This window comes from Zalophus californianus, chromosome 7 (genome assembly GCF_009762305.2).
Source record: "Zalophus californianus isolate mZalCal1 chromosome 7, mZalCal1.pri.v2, whole genome shotgun sequence".
Taxonomy (NCBI): Eukaryota; Metazoa; Chordata; class Mammalia; order Carnivora; family Otariidae; genus Zalophus; species Zalophus californianus.
This window is the reverse complement of record NC_045601.1, coordinates 143,386,277-143,401,502: the sequence shown is the minus strand read 5'-3', so window position 1 is coordinate 143,401,502 and position 15,226 is coordinate 143,386,277. Positions and strand designations below refer to the sequence as shown.

General features: G+C 41.4%; 1 protein-coding gene across 1 annotated transcript in view; it reads right to left on the bottom strand.

The window, feature by feature from the left end:
* The window catches only part of CARMIL1 (capping protein regulator and myosin 1 linker 1), a 314,559-nt gene that overhangs the window by 127,122 nt on the left and 172,211 nt on the right, over window positions 1-15,226 (bottom strand). The window contains exons 12-15 of the mRNA XM_035728384.1: window positions 11,233-11,319; window positions 3,565-3,668; window positions 1,053-1,130; window positions 839-915 (exon numbers count right to left, since the gene is read on the bottom strand). Coding sequence (XP_035584277.1) covers window positions 839-915; window positions 1,053-1,130; window positions 3,565-3,668; window positions 11,233-11,319 — 346 coding nt within the window. The remainder of the gene's footprint in view (window positions 1-838; window positions 916-1,052; window positions 1,131-3,564; window positions 3,669-11,232; window positions 11,320-15,226) is intronic.

The following is a 15,226-nucleotide window of genomic DNA, read 5'->3' as shown; positions in this document are numbered from 1 at the left end:
ACCCTGGGACCATGACCTGAGCTGAAGGCAGACACTTAATGACTGAGCCACCCAGGCGCCCTATAACCCATATACTTTTGATAACTTTTCTTTCTTTTCCCTCCATTCTAAGTAGCGGCTGTTTGTGAATACTTGCTGTTTCTAATCTAACACCCTACACTGCAAACAATTCTAAGTCAGGAAGGTGGAAGTGAGGTGCTCAGGCTGGCCCTACAATTCTACACATTAATATTCATGAATCTGGGGGCACCTGGGTGGCTCAGTCACTTAAGCGGCTGACTCATGATTTTGGCTCAGGTCATGATTTCATGGTCGTGGGCTCAAGCCCTGTGTCAGGCTCCACGCTCAGCATAGAGTCTGCTTGAGATTCTCTCTCTCCCTCTCTCTCTGCCCCTCCCTCCTGCACTCTCTCTCTCTAAAATAAATAAATCAGTCTTATTAAAAAAATCATTAAAAAAAAAATCCATGAGTTTGGGACCGGCCATACTCTCTGCTCCCCAGAGGGAGTTTATAGTTGCTTCCACGTTCATTGTTGAGAAGTCCCTTCTAAAAGAGCTTTTACTATATTAAGAGAGAGTACCTATCCTCATGGGACAAGCAGTTTCTAGACAGTTCACATAGCAGGCTGGGGTGATTGCTAAGAACATCCATCATACTGCAGTGAAAAAATACAACAAAAACTTGCACTTTCAAGGCCTTGTATTCACAGATAATCATTTAAGGCCACCTCCCTTCACGCACAACATGCATCCTTTATCGTTCTGTTTTCAGATCACCACAACCTTCTCTGGGAGGAAGACACTCCTAGATGACAATGGTGGCAGGTATAAAGCCATACCGGTGAGAAAAGACAGCTCTGGAGAGATTGAGCACAGCTAAATATTGGAGGCATCCCCGGAGAAGAGCCGCGCAGACCTGAGAACGAGAGAAAGCACTCTTAGTTTCCAATATTTCAAGGCCTAAGAGAACATTTTATTAGAGAGAAAACCCTCTCTCTATCACCCCTAAATGGCTGGTTTGACACCCCCAGCACAGTATCAAAAAAACATTACCATGTCCAGGGAACATTCTGTATTGGATAAATCCAGATGAGCAATGGCATTTGGCTGGGCCAAAAAACTGTACATGTACTTGAAATAAAAAACAAAAAACAAACACATTAGGATCTGGAAGCACACACACACGTTAATATTTTACAAAGAAGTTGCCCAAATCCTCCCATAACCATTCTCTAATCTTCCCAAGAGGATGAGCAGAATTTCATGTCATTCCATGGCTTTCCCCGAGAGCAAAGTTCCAAAGAATATTTAAAATAAAATTATGTTTGAGTTAAAAAAAAAAAAAGGCCAAATGAACTCCTGGCTGCCAAACCCCCCTTTGTTACACATGACTTAGTTTTCCTGATTAGCTCCATTTTTATAATTTTGGAGCAATGCTAATTAATTTTAACTGCTGAGATTAAAATACCACCTGAATATCACTCACCCTATAAAAATGCTAATCACTTTTGAAAGTGCTCAAAGATCCACTAATTTGAATTTGAACCATGAGATGGTCTTGGGCTACACTTTCTTCCACCCAAGACAATGATTTTTTCTATCCTTAGTTACTTCCAAAATCTAACAAGAAAGGGTCTGATGGCACTACTAGTTTAGGTTTGTTTTTTTTTTAAATCTCATACATAGTTCAGACACGTCAGGTTTCAAAGGGTCACAATGCCTAAACTCTCCCTTATTCCTGTGCAAGGCCATCAAAACAATACATGTAAGAGTCCTCTGTTCTTCTCTACTTGCCCTGAGTAGCAACTGCTAGGGTCCACCAATAACAAACCGAGTTCAAGCTCCTGCCACCAGGAAAATAGCTAAATTCTCCTTGGCTTCTCTGGATGCCACCAGATCCTTGCAAAACCAAACAAGCTTACACCGAGATGTCCTCATCCTTAGCAAAGACTCACAGGGCAGTGGCTTAGCTCTATCCTGCTTGAGCAAAATCCTCTCTACCAAGGAATTCAGAAAAGCAAAAGATTAGCCCGTAAATACTTGAGAATAACTAGACACACACAACAGAGTGGATTATGAGAAGTTCTGATCCAGAAAAATAATTTGCTCTCACTTCCGTAAAGATCGCTGCATCTCTCCGGCTTTGCCTGGCATGTGGTTTTCCTCTTGGCCACCAGCTGGGGGAGCTCTAATCACCCTCAATTGGTGACAAGACCCTACTTGGCCAACACCCCGCCAAAGAGGCAGGTCCAGCTAGGCTGCTGGCCCTGAAGGCAGGGGCCGGGTAAGCCCCTCCCAGCACCTGCTGCAGAGCTCCCAGAACCTCCCAGAACCTGTCCAGGGCTGGGAGCCCACTCACGCAGGCCTCACGGTTCCACTTCTGTTTCCCCAGAGGCGAGCCAGAACAAAACCCACCCTCGGCCACCCTCAGACCCACTCCTGGGCTACTTTGCTATCTACCTTAAGTGACTATGAATACCCCTATGTTGGCAGAGTCTTATTATTTAATCTTTGGGCTCCTCTTTTATCCCTCTATTTCTCTAGTTTGCCACCGTAATGTCTTAGTGGTTTCCCATCGGACTCCTGGTTTCATCTTGGGAGGGAGCAGATTTATGAATCATCACTGAAGGTGATAGCTAACATGGGGCAATGCATTGAAAAAGTCACGGCACACCAGGAAACAGGATTGCTTAAAATGGGTTCAAGTATCAGAGAGAGGGAAGAAATCCTACAAAAAGGCCTGTGGCAGTATTCCCTGCCTTACAGGGAAAGTAAAACATAAGAGAAATGGGACTCAATTTCACAATGGTTTTCACCCCCATAAAGAGGTAGGACACACATGAAGGTCCTTAGAAGACGCACACTTGTTGTAGGCTCTACATGGTAAGGGAGCATTTCTTCTAAATTCTATCATGGTGACCAGAGAGGACAACTCACCAAATCTGACATGAGATCACACCTAATTCATTGTACCAATATGATCTGCCAAACATTTATATTACTGATTCAGCTGCACGAAAAATCTTTTCACTGAGGGGAAACTTTTTGCCATCAAACTCGAACTTATTTGAAGAGTGGCCCCAGTGTATTCCCAACCCTCCCTCTCCCTACCGTATTCATGGAATACAGGACTGGACTTTATCGCAATATCCTCTTTCAATTGCAAACTATTAAAAAAAAAAAAAAAACCTGTCCTCTTAACAATATTATTTAATGATGAAGTCATTCGATTTACATTTCTAATCTTTCTTATCAGGCAATTTTAAGAGGTCCAATAATGCTTAGAATGAAGGGGAAAGAAAGGTCCTTTAGAAAAAAAAAAGTGTTTCCAAAAAGAATTCACACTTTAGCAACATTCAGTTAACAGGGGAAAACATCTATGTGCTAAACTACATTTAATTAAGGACGGCTCTGGGCTTTTTCTCTAAAACACATCCTAAGCTCATAACTAAATGATCTGAAAGTATCATGATAAGGGGAGCTGAGGAAAGCCATGTTTGCAAATTATGCCAGGCTTATGGAATACAGCGCCTTTGAACATGACTGTGAGGAAAGGGAAACTTACCGAGAGGTCGTCTCCGCGAAGGACGTTCCCTGAGAGGTCGAGATGGGTAAGGGTGGTGGCAGTCAACGGGTTGGCACTGAGTGACTGAGAAAGGCTATTCACCCCTGCAACATGAAGAAGATCCAGCTCAATTTCCACTCCAGGAAACAAAAGGGGGCTTGGGAGTGTCTATAAATGACCCCGTCAAATTGCAGGACTGAGGTTAGCCACAAGTACTGTCCCCAAAGGTAGGACTGTCTTCTTTTGACCTCCCCTCAGGGAGAACGGGGGAGTCACGGACACAGCCATCTCACTGAGTAGGAGAAAGAGACAGAATTGGTTTTATTCTGCTCCACTTCTGATGTGGATGGAAAGGATCTGACTTGAAAGTCCTAGAAGGATGCACGCAAGGATGCACGCAAGTCTAACTGGCCATTTCCGTCTTTCTCTTAATTCTGCTTGGTGTTCCTGACTTAATGTATGGGATTTAAGTGATGCAGGTGCGCCTTCAGGCACTTCTCACTACTTCAAGTACTTAGAAGTTAATATAGGAGTCAGATAACTGTTCTACCTAATATATCATACTCAAGGCAGAATTCAGAGGGAAATGGATTTTTACAAAGACTGAGAACATGATCCGTATACAATATAAGAAGCAATCGAAAGGAAAAACGGATAATTGACACTCTATACACTATTTACACATGTAACATAAACGGCTCGAGTCAAAGTCAACTGAACTGAACTGAATGGGTTATTACCACCTCAAAAAACAAAGAATAAATACATGAGGAGGGCAAGAGTGTTCTGTGAGGTGAGAGCCATGTTCTTTCTCTATGTGGGTTAACAGTCACGGAGGCATGGCTGCTGGTGGGTCCTCCTCAAGCCACTTCTCTCCATGGGGGAAGGAGAGACTCCAGAAGGTGGTCACTACAAAGTGGGAGCCCAGAAGAGTCTGGCTGCTCACCGGGATTTGAAGAGGTCAATAGCCACGATAGCACTGATGCCCATTCTTAGGGTAATAGGGATAGGGGACACAGCAAAGCTCTTCATGTTTCTACAGTTCACAGTTTCAGTTTGTATATTTTGGAAATATGGCGATTTCTAAACTGGATATACGTTCATAAATTTTTTTTTTCAGTAAAATTCTTAAAAATCCCAGCCTGTCTTGAGCACCCTACAGGGACACAGGAAAGGGGGCTTTGGTCCACACTTGCATAGACCTTCCCCGGGATAAGGGATGGGGGTAGCGCCTGCCAGTGGGAGATAGAATTGGTCACAGCAGCAGGATGAAGCAAGGCACTCCAAGAAAAGAGCAGAGGGTCCCAAGGACAGCCCTGCCCCGGAGCAGGTCTCTGCTCTAAGTTTAGAATTTTTTTTTTTTAAGATTTTTCTTTATTTCTTTATTTGACAAAGAGAGAGCACAAGCAGGGGGAGAGGCAGAGGCAGAGGGAGAAGCTGACTCCCCGCTGAGCAGGGAGCCCGACATGGGGCTCGATCCCAGGACCCTGGAATCATGACCCGAGCCGAAGGCAGCCGCTTAACCGACTGAGCCACCCAGGCGCCCGAATGTTTGGTGCATGGACTGGTAAAAGGGTTATTATCTCATCCTCCAGCTTTGGGGGGTTACAAAACCAACTGCAGTATGTATGTGTCTGATAAAGATGACTGAGCCATTTCTCAGAGGTGACTGTGCCTCTGGGTATTGCAGACAGAGAAGAGACAGAAGTGGAGAGTGAAAAATATTTTAGTTAAATACCAGGAAGAAGCTCTTGGCTATCAATTCAACATTTGTTAAGTGCTCATAAAATGTTTATAAAATGCTGGGGATTGGGAAATAAATGTAAAGGAGGCCCATTCATTGCCCTTGAAAAGTTCAAAGACCATCAAGAAGGAAACTAAGTAAATTCCAGCATGAAAAAATCAGCGCTCCTCAAGGAATATTTATTCACTGCAACAAAAGTTTATCTCAGACCAACTGTCCACCAGGCATGGGCTTCTGAGACCCAGGGAATACTATGTTACCCTCGAAAAGCTAGTGCAATGAGAGACACAGTCAAATAAGCATAATCCAGAGAGGTCGGTTCTTTCAAAGAGGTAAAAAACAGGAACTTGGCAATGAAGGAGGTGGAGATTTGATTAATTATGCTAGATAAAAGGAACTTGCAATGGCCCATAGAAGGTTAATTTCTGGAGGTAACATCTATGATTGCTTAAGTGACCAACTTCTTTCATGTGTACTGTTGTTAGTAGTACTATTTGTAATGGAATAATTGAGTACCAAGCATGGAGAATACCAGACGGTCTCTCGTCAAGAAAATCATGTGTAAAATCACTTCCTTAGTGAGGAAGAACGAAACTCAATAAAAAAATTCCAAAATTGGAAGGTCAAATTAGTCTTGACAGGAAAAGGCTCCTTGACAAGTGTGGGCGCTTGGCAGTTGGCCAACATCTAAACAGAATCAGGAGAGAATTATATTCTCAGCTCAGCTTCATGCTACTAAAACAGAATGGAGGACTTCCTCCCCACCTCTTGAGCCCACATCCACGTGAGGCCTATGTTAATAGGCACACTAATAGCAGGAAATTACAAAAATATAGGATGGGAAAAAATCAGGGTTCTTAGAACCCAAACTAAACATGGATTTACGTGCCGTTCTCGATTCTGGCTGTCTAGTGATTTTGACCATTCTTCGTATTTATTATTGGAGTGTTTACAGCTGGAAAAAGGTGGTACCAGATGGCCCTGCATTGACATAATCTGACAACCAGCAGGATATTTACTAGAAATCCAGAAAATTATCATCTAGCTAACATCTGAGGAAGAGAAAGAGTATTTGGAGACAGTGGGGATGTCACGGCAGGATTTAAAAAAAAAAAAATCTGTCTTGAATTATGGAGCCATGAATACACATGTTTTCATAGAACTAAAATGCAAATGTTAGTCAAATTCAGCAAAAGATTAAAACTGCAGTGTAATCTGAGTTACTGTGAATCTTCAAACCTTTCAGATACTACAAGAAAATCTGCAAGAATAATGAAATCCTTTAAGAAATCCTCTTTTTACAAAAAAAAAAAATCCAACATTTCAACACATACATCTCTTAGAAAGGGCAGCTTAAAATTCTTTGGGTCAGAATATCATTAAACAATATTAATTCTCAAAACATACATATTAAGGTACACAAACTTTATGGCAGAGAAAAGATAAACGTGGCGTGAAGACCTTTATCTGTGAAGGGCATGGGGAACATGGGTCTGTCCTCACTCACGAGAAAGCTGAGGACCTCTGCTCTGCCTGGGGGACCTCCCACCCTCACGACACCTGGAGGGATGGGGACATAGTGACTGGTGGCAAAGAGGTACCCCAGACCAGACACTTGTCCTTGGGAGGATAAATGATCGCCACATCCCTCTATTTGTCTCACAGTCATGAACAAATAAATTAAAATAAACAAATTCAAGTTTTGTTTTTTTTTTAAACACCTCTATTGTAAAAAAAGGGTTGGACCATGTAGCACAATGATGACAGTTAATCCTGTACTGTGTATTTGAAAGCTGCGAAGAGTAGATCTCAAAAGTTCTCATCACAGGGTAAAAGAAATTGGAACTGTGTGTGGAACAGATGTTAACTAGACTTATGGTGGTGATCATTACACGATATGCAGGTATCAAATCATGATGTTGTACACCTGAAACTAATATAATGTTGTGTGTCAATTATATCTCAACAAAAAACAAATTTTAAAAAGTTATACCTATGGAGCACATGATAAATGATTAATACTTTTAGTATGCAGGGAACATATATAAATTAAGAAAGAAGATTAACATGGCAAACAGGTAACAAAGGATGGAAACTAGCAACTTCCTCCAAAAGAAAGACAAATGACTAAGAAACGGGAGGGTGTCGGGGGTGAGGGTGGGGAGAGAATTCACCTAAGCAATAAGTGAAGAAACTAAAATTAAAATATCAGAACACTTTGAGGCTTAGTCGGTTAACCGTCTGACTCTTGGTTTCAGGTCAGGTCACGATCTCATGGTTGTGAGATCGAGCCTCACTCTGGGCTCCCCCTTCAGCAGGAAGTCTACTTAAAGATTCTCTCTCTCTGGTCCTCTCCCCACTCATGCATTCTCTCTCTCCAAAATAAATAAATAAATCTTTTTTAAAAAAATCAGCACACTTTTGCTTATATGCTTGATAAACAATGAAAAAGGAGGATACCATCTGAGGGCGGTGGGAATGTGGAGATTTGTACAAACAACTTGGAGGACAACAGGACAATAAATATGAAAAGAAAGCTTTAAAAAAATGCATGACCTTTTTGATTTAGCAATGTAGTACTTAGAGAATTTATCCTAAATAAGAAAGTAACAAATGAGCAATAATTACATTCAGAAGTCATGTTGGCATCGTTTGCATTATTGAAGAATTAGAAACCACACAAATGTACAATAACAGGCCATTCACATCAATTGTGGGGCTTGTTCCACACGCTGGAACAGCATGCAGCCACTGGGAGGAATCACGTGTTTGCGGTCATAGAGGATCACAACATACAACGCAGGGGGAAAAGTTCATGAAACGGCAAGCATCTCGTAACACCATCTATGCATGTGTGTCTGGACGTGGGCATATAGAGAAAGTACATACAGACAGAAACCCTGTGGAAGGATGGGGGCCAGGCTGCCAGCAGGGGTGGTCTCCTAACGGTGTGGTTCTGGCATAACGAGTTAACTGTGGCTTCTTATTTATGCTTTTCAGTATCTTCTAAATCTTTACCATAAATATACGATGCATTGATAATCATCAGAAAAAGGTTTCTATAAAACTGATTTGCTAGAGTAGGGGAGTGGTAACATCACCGGATGACACTTAGCTTTAAGATCTGTGGACGGATTCCGGCACATGGACAAAAAACACCAATTCCCGGGCAAATTTGCCCCTTTGAACAGTCCCTGGAAGGCCTAAACCTAAATGTCTGCACATAAAATCATGGGACTTACAGAAATAACCCCAATTTCAAATCACTCTTAGGGTAATTGTATGGTGGGGATAAAGCAGGATTGATGACTATGACATCACTGAGGGACCACTTTGCTTGTGCACCCGCTCACCCGTGACACACACAGTAGGGACCCGCAACGTGCCAGGTGCCAGGGACGCAGCGACAACTGAGGCACAGCCCTTACCATCCAGAAGCTCTCAGGCTAGGACACAATCAACACACAATGGGAAACACACTAAAACAGAGGAATTTGCAAAGTGCAGTAGAACAGAGAGAAAGAAGCATCGACTTGTGCAGGGCGGGGTGAGAGAGGGCTTCAAGGAGGAAGGGAGACAGGAGTTCAGTCTCACAGCAGGGGCAGGAATTCACCAGGTTGTCCCAGGACGAAGTAAAAGCACACACATGGCAGAGCAAGATGATGATGGTGACGGTTGTGAGGCCTCTGTGCCCCAAAGTGCAGTTTGTATATTGACTCACTTTGTCTCACCACCTCTGATGAGCTAGATACTCCTTTTTTTTTTCTTCCTAAAGATTTTATTTGAGAGAGAGAGAGCATGAGCAGGGGAGGAGCAGAGGGAGAACAATAAGGAGACTCCGTGCTGAGTGTGGGTCCCGACGAGGGGCTTGATCCTACAACCTGTGAGATCATGACCTGAGCCAAAATCAAGAGTCAGACGCCTAACCGACGGAGCCACCCAGGCGCCCCGAGGTAGTCAGTTAATTCCATCTTACATATGATGTAAGTGAGAAACCAAGACCTAATAAAGGCATGTTCATATTCGGTGAAAAAAATCAGGACTCAGTCCTAGGCAGTCTGCTTGAGAACGGACACTCAGGCCCTCAAACACGACAGTGGTCCAGGCACCGTGCCACTGCTGGAGAGATGGAGATGAAGAGGCAAGGACAGCCCCCCTCCAGGACAGAAACAGTATTTATACAGTAGCATTAGATCCATAAGTAATAATGTGATCAAGAACTAACACAGAGGAAAGAGTGCTCGATTCTACTGAGGTCTCAGGAATAGGGAAGATGTCTCAGAAGAGCTGATCACAAATGAGGTTGTTTTTTTTTAAGATTTTATTTATTTATTTGAGAGCGCGCACACGCAGAAGCAGGGGAGAGGGCAGAGGGAGAAGCAGACACCCTGCTGAGCAGGGAGCCCGATGCAGGGCGCGATCCCAGGGCCCTGGGATCATGACCTGAGCCGAAGACAGACACTTAACTGACTGAGCCACCCAGGTGCCCCACAAATGAGTGTTTTATAAAATAAACTGAAGCTCTCCAAGAATATATATAAGGGGAGATGTGAGATACTAGAAAATATATATGTATATTGGTCTCTGCTCCCCATTCCTAGCACAGAGTTCTCTAAACCCTTGTAATTTCTGAAGTAATAAGAGCACTGGGGACACCTTTTGTTCTAATGAGGTGACTCTAGGTGCGCTCCTGGATGGGGCTGGTCACCAGAGAGACCAAGCCATGATTAGAAGCTTGAAATCTTCAGCTACCTCCCCACCCCCGTTCTCCAGGAAGAGGAGAAGGGCTGGAGACTGAGTTAATAATTGATCATGCCCATGTAAGAAGCCTCCATAAACTCCCAATAGCACAGGTTTCGGGGAGTTTCCAGGCTGGCAAACGCATCCACACCAGGAGGGCGACGCACCCCAGCTCCACAGGGACAGGCTCCGCGCGCTCAAGACCGTCCCACACTTTGTCTTATGTATCTCTTCACCTGGCTGTTCATCTGTGCCCTTTATCATATCCTTTAATAAACTAGCAAACGTAAGTGTTTCCCTGAGTTCTGCGAGCCGCTCTAGCAAATTAACCAAACCCAAGGCGAGGTCTTTGGAACCTCCAACAACCTAGGCTTGCAACTGGAGTATCAAGGAGGGTTGGGAGTAGTCTTGTGGGACTGAGCCTTTAACCTGTGGGATCTGACACTGTCTTCGGGTAGAGAGTGTCAGAATTTTGTGAAATTGTGGGACACCCAGCTGGTGTCACAGGGAACTGCTGGGTGTGAGGAAAAACCGCCACACATCTGGTGACCAAACGGGAAGTATTTGGTGTGAGTAGTCAAGGAGACACGCACACAGGAAAGAGAAACACGAAGGAGGGGAAGAAGGCAGGTTTCACCCTACAGGATGAAAGAAAGACTTTCCAAGCAGAATACAAAGGATGTACAAAGGCACAACGCACGCAGGGATATTTCAAGTGTTATAGGGGTGCTGATGTGAAAACACAACGACAGAATGGACAGGGTTTACTGAACAACCAGATACATGAGAGAAGGGTGAGTGGAGTCAGAAAAGACCCTGGGGAAGGAAAGGCAATTTCCAGAGCAGGATAGAGACTGGGCAGTTAGGTGCACCAGTTCTCTGTGCAGGAGACCATCCACGTGACTGTGTGTGTGACGGGGGGGGGGGGGGGGGGGGGGGAAACAGGTAAGCACTCCTCGACCCAAAGTCAAAAAGTTAAATAACGTATTACATAATTATGCTCTACTCTGAAAGCATCTCACTTTAGACAACCAGAATTCCAATTATACCACTTCTTCATTGTGTAGCGCTCAGAGGACCGTAAGACATATGCAGACACATAACTGAGTAATACTTCTAACTATTTAAGGTAGCATGGTGCAGCAGAAATATTACAGACATAAAGTAAATAACACATACTGTACCTTTAGGTGATAATGAGGTTTTAGATAAATTTAAATGCTTTAATCCCTTTGGGAGTTTGGCAAATTGAATACTTAAAGAGGACACACCTGAGAAAGGAAAAAAAAAAAAAGATTAGAATGTTCAACTTCTCAGAATTGCATTTGTTTTATAATGCCTGAAAATTAAATTTGATTCCAACTTAAGTGATCATTTTTTTTCTAATGTCAGACTTTATTTTCTAATTATCTACCATCACACCTCCTTTTTTTCTGTCCTACCTAAAGGATAGGAGAAAAGAAAGATTGTTTAATTAAGCATAACAATATAAAAACTTTACCATTAGAGATGTTTTTCTTTGGACTTAAGTGTTACCCTCTCCTCTATAGTCCTATTTCAAATGCAAATACTCTTAGGAAGAGTGATATAATTGCTTCTTTTTAACCTGTGTCTTAATGAGTTCATCACTCTTCTGGGTGAGCAGATGCATGCTACTTAATTATTGTCAAGAAAACAGTATAATGTTAACTCTTCAGATAACAGCTTCGCTTTTAGCACATGGATTCCAATACTTAATTAGCTTATGGCTAACAACCTCAGACAAAGCATCAGAGTGTGTTTAACTTCTTAAAGGTAGGTTTTGTAACTTGAAAAATCACAGTATTGAAAACCAGAGAGTCTCTAAATTTAATGACCAGACTGGGAGACTGTGAACACCAGCTTACTCACTCAAGGATTGCAACGAGTGTAGACTGTTCACTGGGAGAAATAAGTAATACATGAATGTACGCTCTTCCTATAGGTCATTCAACCAACTTCCTGCTACATGTGAGTTATCACCTTTCCAGGGGCATGTTCCTGGGAAGGTTCCTGAAACAATATTAACCATATGGTCTCCTAGACTGATTCTCAAACTCCATGCACGGATACGGAACTACCATGCTGGTTGCTGCCCTATTATATAACCCCACATTCCCTACACATTTTATCAAAGTTCATCAAGAAATACCTAGTGTAGTAGAGTAGAGGTAGAGCACTAAACCTCTAGTTGGGTGTCTCCCCAAGGACGGTGGGGGTTCTGAGAACCCCTATTAACCTCCTCATATCATTTCCCAAATAAGTTTGAAAATCGCTGGATTAAATGATGTCAAACAGGTTTGTTTATGTGAATATTTCTAGAGATGTGAATATGCTAATCTGTATCATTAATTACAAAGACGGGCAGGCCTGATATTTAGCTGGTAGATTCTTGTAAAAGAATGTACAACTAGTAAGTTAATGGGGACACAGGGAAAAGGGTGTCATTTTAGAAATGTAATTAATCCAAAAGGCAGAAAAGGAGGAAAAAAGAACAAAGAAAACAGACACATAGTAGATTGCCATAAAAATAAATCAATAATTACAATAACAGACTTGTACCTCTGAAACAAATAATATGTTATATGTTAAAAGAAAAAAAAAAAGATAGTAGAAAGGGAAAAATGAAGGGGGGGGAATCGGAGGAGGAGACGAACCATGAGAGACTATGGACTCCGAGAAACAAACTGAGGTTCTAGAGGGGAGGGGGGTGGGGGGATGGGTTAGCCTGGTGATGGGTATTAAGGAGGGCACGTTCTGCGTGGAGCACTGGGTGTTATGCACAAACAGTGAATCATGGAACACTACATCAAAAATGAACGATATACTGTATGGTGATTAACATAATAAAATTTAAAAAATTAATAAATCCTGATAATTTTGAAAAAAATGTAAATGTACTGACTAAATACTCAAAACAAGTCAAAAATGGATTATCTAAACAAAATTATCAGGTGCTTTCAAGAAACAGTTAGAAATACATGTGTTCAGAAGTGAATCTAAAAGCATGTAAAAAAATATATGCTGCAAACACTAACCAAAAGAAAATTAGTATATCTGCAACAATGTAAGACAAGTTAGATTTTAAGAGGCAAAGAGATAAGTGACACATTTCATTAACGAAGAAGATATAATGATTTTAAATCTGTATGGTCTGAATAACAATCTCAAAATGTATAAAGTAAATCTAATGATAACAAAAGGAAAATACATATATTATATACATTATATGTATGTGTGTGTGTGTGTGTGTGTGTGTGTGTGTGCTACCTCGCAACAGTGGGAGATTTTTAAACACATCTCTGTCAGATGATAAAACAGACAAAAAAGGGCATAAAGACACAGATGATATCAAGAACACAATAAAAAATGTTTGATATATTTAAAACACTACACGTAATAACTGAAGAACATATGTCTTCAAAGTACACATGGAGCCTTTATTTACCAAAAGTGACAATAGGCTGAGCCAAAAAGCAAGTCTCAACAAGTAATACAGAGGATGTTCCTTAACTGCTGTGAAATTACACAAAGCATATTCTCCAATTGCTACCACTATATGCAATTAATATAGGAATTGTAGCAAAAAGAGAATTTGAAAATCCCCAAATCATTAGAACATAAGCAATGTATTTCCAAATAACAAATGAGCTCCCCCAAAAGAAAAATCACAATGGAAATCTTAAAAATATTTTTATTTAAATTTTATTTATTGATTTTTTTTAAAAGATTTTATTTATTTGTCAGAGAGAGAGAGAGCACAAGCAGGGGGAGCAGCAGAGGGAGAAGCAGGCTCCCCGCTGAACAGGGAGCCCGATGTGGTGCTCGATCCCGCGACCCTGAGACCATGATCTGAGCCGAAGGCAGACGCTTAACCGACTGAGCCACCCAGGCGTCCAAAAAATACTATTTAAGTTTTTTAAAACTATGGTATCAACATTTTAGGGATACAATTAGAGCCATGCTTAGAGTGAAATCTATAGTCCTAAATACTTATGTTAATTGAAAAAAGCTGGAAACTAATTATCTAAGTATCCATCTCAAGATATCTGAAAGAAAAGCAGCAAATTAATCCCCACTCCATCCGCATAAACAGGAGAGGGAAAAAAAGATAACAAAGGGAAGAAATCTATTAAATAGAAAGCATCCAATAAATAAGTAAATTTAACAAATCCTGTTCTTCAAAAACACTAATAACATTAATAAGCCCCAGCAACGCTGTTTAAAAAAAAAAGAAAAAGAAAGAGAAAGAGAAGGAACAAATTATCAAAATCAGAAATGGAAAAAAAATACTAGTAGAGCTCCTTCAGACATTGCAGATATAACTAAGGGGTATTAAAATTTTTTTTTCTGTAGGTCAAAATGTATCATTTTCGAAGAAACGGACAGATTTCCTTATGAAAAATACAATTTACCAAAACTCACGTAAGAATAGATAATCTCAACAGTCTTCTATCTATTCAAGAAAATAAACCCATTATTAAAAACCTCTCCACAAGTTAAAGCAAAAGTTGCCAAATATAAAAGAGTATACACTATATAATGCTATTATTTATGAAGTTCAAGAATAAAGCTAACCTATCATAACAGAAGTCAGAATAGTAATTATGTTTTCTGGGTGGTAGAGGGCAAGGGTGAAAATCACTAGAGCAAAACATTAGGGAAGATTGTAAAGTGCTGATAACATTCTTTTTTTTTTAACTTTTTTTTTTTTAAAGATTTTATTTATTTATTTGAGAGAAAGAGAATGAGAGATAGCGCGAGAGGGAAGAGGGTCAGAGGGAGAAGCAGACTCCCTGCTGAGCAGGGAGCCCGATGTGTGACTCGATCCTGGGACTCCAGGATCATGACCTGAGCCGAAGGCAGTCGCTTAACCAACTGAGCCACCCAGGCGCCCCAGCGCTGGTAACATTCTTGTCTCGAGCTCGGTAGTGATTTTGGTGAGTGTTCACTTGGTAAAACTCCAAGAAGACATAAACTTGGTATTTGTGAAGTTTTCTGAACGTACATTATACTTCAATGAAAAATTTTACTTCTAAAAATTTAGGCATGGGAGATAATAGAGGAGAAAAATGGAGATGGCCATGGTATGGTGATGCCTTTTTAGACAGAACACCAAAGGCACGATCCATGAAAGACATAACTGATAAGCTGGACTTC